This window comes from Opisthorchis viverrini, assembly GCF_000715545.1.
Source record: "Opisthorchis viverrini unplaced genomic scaffold opera_v5_224, whole genome shotgun sequence".
NCBI lineage: Eukaryota > Metazoa > Platyhelminthes > Trematoda > Opisthorchiida > Opisthorchiidae > Opisthorchis > Opisthorchis viverrini.
Genome location: NW_008751878.1, coordinates 360,124 through 371,420, shown reverse-complemented (window position 1 = coordinate 371,420; position 11,297 = coordinate 360,124). Strand labels below are relative to the sequence as shown.

The 11,297-nt window shown below is 39.3% G+C and overlaps 1 protein-coding gene across 1 annotated transcript in view; it reads right to left on the bottom strand.

Moving 5' to 3' along the window:
- Positions 1-8,672, bottom strand: part of T265_14587 (hypothetical protein) — a gene marked incomplete at both ends in the record, with an annotated part of 42,513 nt that extends 33,841 nt beyond the window's left edge. The window contains one exon of the mRNA XM_009174318.1: positions 7,273-8,672. Within this exon, the coding sequence (XP_009172582.1) occupies positions 7,273-8,653 (1,381 nt within the window). The remainder of the gene's footprint in view (positions 1-7,272) is intronic.
- Positions 8,673-11,297: the final 2,625 nt, after the last annotated feature.

The window sequence follows — 11,297 nt, the reverse complement described above, 5'->3', positions numbered from 1 at the left end:
ATATTATATTATATTATATTATATTATATTATATTATATTATATTATATTATATTATATTATATTATATTATATTATATTATATTATATTATATTATATTATATTATATTATATTATATTATATTATATTATATTATATTATATTATATTATATTATATTATATTATATTATATTATATTATATTATATTATATTATATTATATTATATTATATTATATTATATTATATTATATTATATTATATTATATTATATTATATTATATTATATTATATTATATTATATTATATTATATTATATTATATTATATTATATTATATTATATTATATTATATTATATTATATTATATTATATTATATTATATTATATTATATTATATTATATTATATTATATTATATTATATTATATTATATTATATTATATTATATTATATTATATTATATTATATTATATTATATTATATTATATTATATTATATTATATTATATTATATTATATTATATTATATTATATTATGCACATTACGTATGGTTTGGTTGTGCTCACTTGTAGTTGTGACGACGCCTTGGACAGCCGGTTACCAAGCTCGGTTTACTAATCAACCAGCAACAAATGAGCCCAACCCCCCGACACTTCAGCAAATCACATTAGCGTAAAAGCCACAAATGCTGAAATAAGTCGGATAAGAAAAACCTATTAATTCAACTTAGTCGCGAACGATAGTCATGGAACAACCTTCAGTGTGGGACAAATAAATGAGTGCTGGAACACGAGTCAGATGATAGCTTTTGGCATCACGGGAAATAAGGCCTAGTTATTTGACGGACTGAGATGAGATTATTTGGAGTTTATAACTTCCTACTAAATGGCTGAAATAAATTCAGAATTTAGAATACCCGGAGGAACTGAAACCCCTGTCGTTTGAAGATAATCCGGCAGTGCTTCATCTAATAAGGAATTAATTACTCCCGAACAATGCTCCATTGTCAGCAAGTAGTTTCAGGTGGTTGACTTTCAAAGAGGCACCTTCGTCTTTCATCGGGTGACTAGTCTCGTGACACGCAAGGTGTTCTATTACACCAAGGATCAGCTGGCCACCAAACGCTGGTATTGGGCAAGTGGTCATGTGATCTACCTAAAGGAATAAGTATAGTGCGATGAACGCGTCACTGTCAGTCAGACGGCGCTTCAAACGTCGCTACCGATGAAAATTTACACTGCTACCCCTCTGGTTGTGTTCAATATAGGGAAGGTGGCTGGACCTTGGAGGTTTTATTAATGCAAGTTTGAAGGAAAGGTGCTACTTTCTCACTGAATTGACAACGGTTCACTGAAAGAATTTGTGCTCAGAATTCTTTTCGATAGCTTAAACAAACGGAAGCATACATAAATAAGAATGAGATGCACGTGCATATATTGTGTTATATCGGTCTATAGATAGAAGGCCAAGATGCAGTTCATCTGGTAACAGAAATAAATCAAGTTTGATATTTCTTACGGCAAAGCCCTGTGTGCTGTTTTCAGTAATCTCCAGTAGTTTGCAGAGCCGATACTACTTATGAGGCTGATGGAACCACACTACCAGTTTCCCCACTTTGGGGTCAATCAAGCAGGCATACATGAGATGACGTGTAACTAAAAAGCAGACTCAAATGAATTCTGGGTCCAATATTCCCTATGGCCCACGAAAATTAGCTGTCATGTTGTCTCTGTTGCTGAGATGAGTGTTCTTAATTAACGGTCACGTCCTCTCAACTTTTATTACTCATGCCCGCTCCCATATTTCGCATGCCACAGTTAATATTTTCAGGTCCGCCTTTGAGTAGTCGTGTGAATGACATTTACTAGAAATTCGTTCCGCTGGTCGCTTACTTAAACTACTGGTGTTTTCGAGGCTTTTGAACCGCACATATACTCGTAATGGAAATGTGTGGAATGATCACAACTCATTAGCCTAAGCTCTAGGGATACCCTGTTAGTAAAACGTTTGGTTTTAAAACTTGCCCATCGCCAAAAAAATCGACTGCCAAAGCGTTTGTTCCATTGTTTCGTCTTTGACTTGTCGTTTGCTGGTAACTGCTGACTCAGTTTCGGACCTTTAAATCCCCCTTTCTTTACTGAGTGTTTTCCTGACTACTGAATTCTGATTGGCGTGTATTTTTCAACAAATGGTTACCCGTTACTCTTTTAGCTATTTTCGAACATCGCCGCACTGTCGGGCAATTCGTTTTTTAGTCCTGTAACATCTTACAAAATTCTACACTCTCACATTTGTAGAAGTGAATTTTGACTGAAGATAATAAAGCAATAGACTTAATATACTACTCATAAAGTTGCTGAAAATTATTCGACAGCCCAGATGAGTCTCTTGCGAAACCAGACTTGTTTTGCGAATGAGTATATTACAGGTGACGCACAATGAGATGTAATTTTTGAAAATTCATGAAAATTCCGTCTTTTGAGTGAAGCTAACGTAGCTGAGGAGTACTGCATGTTGAACAGGAACCAAGTGACACGATTGATCACATGATGTGGCTCTCATGACTGGCGCCTGTCTAAGTGTGATCATCCGGTTTAATCTTCAAACTGCTTTCCGGGGGAAAGGCATGGATTCGAGCCTCCCTGGATTTTTCGGAGATGCGTGCTGATAATGATTTCCAATGAGGATAGAACAAGTGTGCAGTACTTCTGGGTTTTTACCACAGACTGGCTTTACCTACAGGACAAACCCTACTGCGGAAGATACGAAATTTCGAAGCTGTCTTTTTCACCAATTTTTCAAAAAATGATGCGACTAAATCCACTTCGTGGATGACGTTTCCACCGGTTCTAAGCAGATATCAGTTTGCAATGCAGTATCTTTTTCAGGGTAACTTTAACACACCTGTCGTGACAGACAGTGTGGCAGTAAAAGCCTGCCTTTTTGGAATTGGATGATCGAATTTGAACAGGCACTCTTTTGTGCACATTCCACTTAAGCCTCCCTATGGCTGACACAAAGGCAGATATAACATTTTGTGTTACATTGAGCCATGCACCACGTGATCACATTTCCGTTAACAGTTGTATTTATTTTTGAATGTCTTTTTGCTCGTGGGCAAATTAGACTGTTGGGAACTAGTTCGACTGCGTACAGTTGTAGATGGAAGAGTGAGAAAGTGGTCAAAAAGCAACTAAGTGAACCATTTAATGGTTTACTCGTGTTCCAAACTGACATGCACCACCAGGATCCTGACGAGCATTTGTACCTGGTTTTGTTGGCAGGGTTAGGCGTTTTCAACTCGCAAATTCAGTGGCCGGACAATCCATTAGACTTCTAAATTTGGAATATATATACTACTGAATTATTTTATAAGTTGACTGACTTTTAGACATCCTCTCGCAACAAGCTTGAATAACCGGGTCGAACTCAAAAGCGTCTTTTCACTGGCGCAACCAACTTAGTTCTGTGAAGCTTACTACACTACATGAATTACATACTTTGCTTAATCTTAACTCAAACAGCCTGGCATATTCCATGTTATTGATAGTATTTGCCTATATTATTTCGTGCCTAACATTAAACTGGCCAACATCGGGGGGACACAACCCTATGCTGATGAACGGCTTGTCTCAAAACAGTTTAGATTAAAAGACCTTTGTTTCATTTTGTCCTACATTGGGTAAGAAAGCAAGGGTTCAGGTGTAACATCTTTAAAGGTGTTTTTATGTATAGATTAAAAAAACCTACCAGGTGGACATGTTTTGGTTTGTATGCTAACGTTTGAACAGATCTGACAATACTCTGTAAACAATCAGATCGTTTTGAAGCTTTACGCAAGGGGTTTGGAACTGAAACACCTTATCCAGAATGTCAGGACGTGGGCGCGTCAAAAAAGTATCGTTACGTAAGAGGAAAGCTTACATTCGACTTTGTTTTGGAAAGTAAAGTGTTGCGACCTGACTACAAATTTACAGAACGTTCATCTAACCATCCGTGTGTTCAAATGTTCATCTACCCATTCGTCTCACATTCTATCAATCAACCAATCTATCTATCTATCTATCATCTAGCTATCTATCTATTCACCTCTTTGTGAGTGTATCTATTTACCTAATTGTCCATCTACGTACAATTAGCTGTGCGTCAGTGCAATGTTAGCCTCAGAATCTTCCTGCCAAGGGACTCCACGTGTTTAAGTGTATGCAAAGTTATCAGATAAGAATGAAATCAAAATGGACTTTGATAAATATTTCTTCAACCAGGTTTATGACAGAAAACGAACCAAATCTGTTGCGTCCTGATCCACCTGACACTTGGAGGTTACTCACTAAAAGACTTCAGCTGCTATAAATCTAAACTATTTAAGGGCGCCATTTTAGCACTCGGTCCCGTGATGGAGTAAAGGTGCCAGCTGAAGGTGCCCCCATTGAAAGAAAAAAATTGTCAGTCCAGCCTGTTCGTGACGCTAATTTTGTAACAGAGAGAAGAAATGCTTTGTTTTCCATCCGGGAAATTAATCATTGCTTTAAAACTTGGATCCAAATGGGTCCATTAGTGGTGGCGAGTTTTTTAAACGGAACGTCATGTGGAGTCACATGTGAATTGCTTCCTTAATTTACACATGACTGGTATTGTGGCGAATATGAGATTGACTGAAATTCATCTATTTTAGGCAGCCTGAGTGCAAAGAGTTAGCCAGGCCTCATAAGATCATGGAGTTCTCATTTAGCTAGAAGGCATATAACAGCCTGCAAGCAACCATAGATCATCGCTGATTGGTCTTCTACTCTGTGGTTCCTGGTGGCTGGGCGAGCAGAAAATCCGCTTCGGCCATTTGAGTGTTTGCGTTACACCACTCTGCCAGAATGAAATTTGCTGACAATGTAGTTAGATTAATATTTTTTCTGGTTAAATCTGGTCACAGTGGTTTCCACAAAGACGACTACAAAGCATGTGGGAGCGGTCTTTAAAGTGTTTTGAAACCGAACTATATGATGTCGTTTTTGGTAGAATCAAAACTCGCTCTCTTTAACCTATGAATCCCTCAGGTCGCTTGTCTATGTTGATTCTTCTGTCGTAGTATTCAGGTTATTCTTAGACTTGGATAAATTTTCACATACGCAGGTAATCAATACGTTTTTTCAGGTTGATTATATCAATTTGAGGTACTAATTTGGGCAGGTCTAGATTTTAGTAAAACAATTCGTGTCAGGTGAAACTGTAAGGACACAAATATTTCTCGTAATTTCGCTCAGCAGTCAAATCAAGCCTACCAAGGCATCGCAGCGTTCTGCTTCCCACCGCTCAATTTTTATGCACGAGCTAAATTTTTGCCTTCGATTTTTTTCACCTAATTATTATTCCAGGTAACAAGGAGAGCTGTATATACATGGCTGTGTAAATTTACCTGAGAGCGTCACCGAACTAGAAGCACAATCATATGACTAGGCAATTGCTTAGCTTCACCCCATCCAGAAATCGAGCCACACAAAACAGTAGACGTCAGTTTGATACGACACCTTAAACAATTAAACACAGCTGTTTATGATACTAAAAAAGGTAATACTTGAGGAAAATATCTGGCAAATTACTTCAGTATCACTAAATGATACCAATGAAACATAAGAATCATTCAGGCATATGGGGTGGGGGAGATGGTCCAAGTAGTTAGAGCGTGGATTTGCTGACCGGAAGGTCCGTGGTTCGAACCCGAACTCTGCCTTTCTACTTCCCCTATCTAGGCTTGGGCAACCTGGCAGTATTCCAGCCCTTGTGCTTCCTTCGTGTGGCATGGTAGCTAGGCATCGAAAGGGCGCTATAGCTGAACGATTTTTTGCATGCACATGATCGATGAACTGAACCTGTTCAGCCTGGGATGCGAGTGAGTTAAATTCCAAAATCTTGACAACGAATCGAACACCATCAAAACAGGTGTCTTTGATTCTGTTCTTCTGTGAAGTCATTTTTTGTAAAAAAAAACACACTGGTCCACGACCTCGTAGTACAGGAGACAAAAACAAAAGGATTGACACAAGATTTTTCACGACCACAGCGCATGACTGTCAGGCAACAGCTTTGTGTGTTGTGAAACACCGAAGATGTGTTCGACTGATATTTTCAGTACATTACATCAGGTTGTGTGCCACCATACCTGCAATTCGAGTCTACGTAGTATCCATTCGGTAAGATTACAATGTGTACGAAAGTAAAAGTAGTTGGATGTGGCCTACGGTTGCAGGAATGCCACGGAAGAACCTTGACTACAGCGGTTCTCAGACAGGTACGTAATTTTTGCTTTTAGGAGTCTCCAGGAATGCTTCACATCTCGAACTGGGCCCTCACTTTTGCCTCTGCAAAAACATTTCTATCCAGGAATCTGACGCTTTGCTGACAAACATAAATTTGGCATTTTTCTTTCTTGCGATTGAGCTACTAGTCATCAGCGAAAATCTGGATGCGTTGGGATACTTTTGCTGTTCGGTGAATGGGTCCGCAATGAACTGGTGGTTTTTTTCCGAACTCCATAGAATACACGAACTTCGCTCTACCACTCCACTATCCTTGTGATTTTCCTGCATCATTAAACATCCAATTTCATCTATTCAGCTGTTCAGCTGTGGCAGCCCTTCGGTGCCTAACTACCATGCCACCCGAAGGTTGCACGAGGGCTGGGATACTGCCAGGTTTCCCAAGCCTAGACAGGGCAAGTCCAGAGGCGGAGGTCGGGTTCGAACCATGGACCTTCCAGTTAGTAAATTCGTGCCCTAACCACTTATGCCATCTCGCCCCACAAGTTTTATCTATCCGAGTACTTACAGAAATCAATGCGGTACTCCTAAGACTTAGCAACTGCGATTCCACCGAGATTGCAGACAAAACGAGACACGGAATGGGGTATCGCAGTGACTAAACATATGAGAGAAAATTTGCTTCTATTGTTGTTTTTCTCCAATATATTTGGTTATCAAACCCACATGAGGAGCAGGCTTGATCATTTTGATTGCTAGACGAAATTTAATGTATTCAAGATCATTTTTACCTCCCCCGTCCAAAATGAGTGCCGTTGCACAGAATCAGTGTACGTATAAGCGCCTGGTTGGTCCCAAGATAGCCAGGTCGATAGTAGGCTGTCGAAGTATTTTCAGCAATCTAATGAGTGGTGTGTTCAGTCGAGGAAATAAGTGTAAAACCTCAAAAAAGCTACAAGCTTTGTCCTACTCAAAATCGAGTTTCATTCGAGCAACTACAAAGCTGTCCAAAAATTATCAAGACAGTTCGGCTGACTTACTTGGAATGCAGTCGCACAAGGCTGAGATCGAATCCAACAAGAACATTGGAAGCCAGCACAACAAGAAAGATCCTAGGATGAGGCCCAAGGTCACTGCCGCCTTGTACTCCGAGTGCAGGTTGTTGTAAGGTTTAGCCGAAGAGGACAAAACCGAAAATTTAGGTTTCAAGCACATTAGCATTGAACATCTGCTGTTATCACTGTATCGACGCAGAAGCGAATGTGTCGGGACAATCAGGCTATTTCTTTGTCTTGAGAACAGATTTGTTCTGGATGTGTTGTTCACAAAAGATGTCAGCTCTCTAGTGTCCAGCGCAGACTTACAATGCCGTGGCTTTGGTCTTGGAACATTTGTCCCAATCGGTTTTTCTAACGGTGGTAGCTCTTGAAAACCGGCTAAATCTGTTAGATACTTCGGGGCCATTGTCAGTTCTTCACCTGTATCCACAAAGAAGGCGCTTCGCAGACTTGATGTGGACGCACACCCGTTCAAGCTCGGATTACAAGACTGATTATTTGTTTCGACTGTCTTTTCGTCCTGTTTGCCCCCTGTTTCGGATGTGAGCTTCTGATTCTTGATTTGTACAAGATGCTTCCTAGTCAGTAGAAACAGTCTGCTATAGATCAAGAGCATAATTAGTAGAGGAATGATGAAGACGAATACTGCGTGGAATAGTGCACAGAACAATTTGCTTTTGTGATAACAGGTGCGCGCGAAAACCTCGGCATGCGTCAGTTCTTGGCCACACTGATTGTGTCCACCCAGCGAATCCGTCGTTCTTTGGAAACAAGCAGTTTCTGAATGCCGATGAATACGACAGCCCAGAGGCTGGGGCAGGAAGGCGAGCAGAACACCAACAACCCACAGCACAGAAATCACAACAAAGTGTATTTTTGTTGTGCAGGTTCGAGAATAGGTTAAGGGAGAGGATATGTGAATTAATCGATCAAATGCAATGGCCACCAGGTGAAGGATAGATGAAGCACAGAAAAGTGAATCCAGAGTGTGGAAGGATATGCATACTGCGTCCGTAAATAGGGAGGGTTGAAATATGTTGTACGCAACACTAAATGTCATAACGATAGCGGCGTACAGCAAATTTGTGATGGCTAAAGAGACAAAGAACACGTTGGACCGGTGTCTTAACTGGCGATTGGTTGCAGCAGCGACACAAATTAAAGTATTACCCAAAATTGTCATGGTAACGAGAACGCTGACAAATCCCAATACAACTAAATGCTTTGACGAAAGTTCGGATGTGGTTGATTGCTGAAAAAATGAAGGGATATCTCCCAAAGTTCGAAGAGTGTAGTTACACGTGTGTTGTTGTTGGTGGTGGGGGTGAACATTGTAGAAAGAAATTGTTTCAGTCGCAGACATATTCTGCAACCGACTGCCGCCTTAACATCATCAGAAGTGTCGTAAACGGAAAAGCATTTGATATATAAAAGATGAACATACCCGTTGCTGATTCGTCAGTTGTCTTCTTTCCGAACAACTGATCCACCAATCAGAATACTACTGGTCCATTGGGCGACTAAATTATTCCGCTCTGATTGCAACAAAAATAGAAAGAAGCGTTTGTTTACTTTTCTGGAAAACCACTAATGTCTAGATGTTTTCCAGCTGAAAAAACCCCAGCAATTTCGTTACCATAGCTACATACAAATGAATGTTTTCAGGCTGTTTATAGATGTTGTTTTTCTGAGATACAATAGCTCGAATAGGAAGTTGGGCTGCCTACACACGGAAAAAATAGTTCGCTGGTAGTTTCGAAAACAAAGTTAATGGATGGAGCACAGATTCAAAACAAGTGCGATTTCACCTGAAATGCGTTTATAGATTTTTCTGAGATACAATAGCTCGAATAGGAAGTTGGGCTGCCTACACACGGAAAAAATAGTTCGCTGGTAGTTTCGAAAACAAAACAAATGGATGGAGCACAGATTCAAAACAAGTGCGATTTCACCTGAAATGCCTAGACAATAAATCACTTAAGTGTGTTCCTCGCAACAATAAATTAATTCATATATATATATATATATATATATATACCGTTGTAAACGGCGGGGCGTCGTTAGTCTGGTTATATCAGTTAGGTTTTCACTTAGAATCATTAGTCGTCCATTAAAGCCACGCGCTGGTTTTGACTGACTTGTGATCTACCAGCGATTAGCAATAAACCCGTTTCAGAGTTGGGTTTTCCCCAACAAGATATTCCGTTTTGTTTTATGATTGTCATCCTCATAGCCTTAGTGTTCAGAGAAACATATCTCCATCTGGTGGACATTACTAAGTACCTGTTCTCTCTTTCATTCGTTGTTGCGGTTCTTGTTATTCACAGATTTCAACCAGTAGAAAAATGTGTCAAATCCCTTGTTTTGACTACAGGCCTCCCCCTGATTTAAACAAAACTTTTTATTCAAGACCTCTGGAGGTTATATTTTCTTCAATGTCATTGTATTTGTAGGCAATTCTTTGATCAAATTTTTGTATTGGATGCAACTTCTACATCTAAGCATGAATGCGGTGAAAGCTCTTTTCCTTAAAATGACCATGTAAAAACGGATGAATTTTCTCCGATCAAAAACCAGAGGGCTGTAGTAAGCATGAAGTTCAAATGGATTACATTTCTCATCAAGGAAGAATGAGACTTCATTCAGATACTTATCAGGCGACCGCAGTACTGTATATTCTCCTCAGCCAAACGAAGCAGCACTATATAATTGTGATTGGCTCTGTTTGTCACCTTCATATCAAAATTTGCCAAGATCGAAGTTACAACGCCAATATGAAAACTGGTTGTAATCGGTCCAAACTGCGAAACACTGAAGACACAGATTAGAAACTTTGTTCATTTTTGGCATATCAGAATTTCAATATCAGTCAACATTTCTTACAAATTCTTTGGCCGTATGCCAATCATTTTGTGGGCCTTGAAACACTTTACAAAGCAAGGTGTAATTCTGTCATTGTTGATCGTAATTAAGGTGTGTATTTGTCACTTCTATTCTGACCATTTTTCAACAGCAAACAAGTCAGTTCCTCCTACTGACTTCTTGAGTTTCTACCCCCACTCTCCACATATTTGCCCTCAGACATAGCTTAACCCAAAGTGTTTCTGACTGATATAAGGTAGTTTTACATGGATCAATCAAAATGCCTAATTTCAAAATGCAATCCTTGTTCTCTGTCATTTCTTTCACCGTGATTGATTTGTTGCAATAAGACCTAATGTAAAACACTAAATTTTCCATGGTATGGCTCTCCTCTCTTAGAGTTAAACACTCTTCCGCACGTAGTAGATTGGGTTATCATTTCTCACTTTGGGCCTCGTAATAGGCGCACGTTTTTATGAGTTTAAACATTCTGATATAATGAACTACACTTATTTGAAGTCAAAATCTTTTTCTGTATTTCTCACGGGATTTACAAACCACCGAGGTACAATATTAACAAAATCCATTTGGTTTGTGATATTGCAGCAATTACTAACGGTCATGTTTGTATAATGCTACTTATATACTATACAGAGTAGCTTCTGGCTGAGATACGAAAAAGCTAGAGAATACGCCAATCATATAAGACCTCGAAAGAAGGGACCTCTTGATTTCTCCCGGTTTCTGATACACCATTGGTCATAAGTTGTTTATAAAACGCCCTAGTAATCGCTTGCACTGGCTTAAGCAGCTTCACCTCAGCAATCGTTCACCCCTTTAAATACTTATGTGCATACCCATGGTGAGCTGACCTTACCACTTGGGTAAATCCACTCTGTGGATCCCTAAAAGGATAGCTCACACTGTTTGCATGGTCTGCAATAGGTGTATGATACGCAAGTAAGTAAACGATGACCGGACACAAGTTACACAAGCGAATAGTGATACTTCATCGATCGCTAGATTGAAACATCCCGGGCATTCGTCATTTTGAGGCGTTGGTGGATCAGCCCTATTATCATCATCAAAGGCAGCTTCACTGCCGTACAACCATAAGGTTCGTCTATATATATATATATATATAT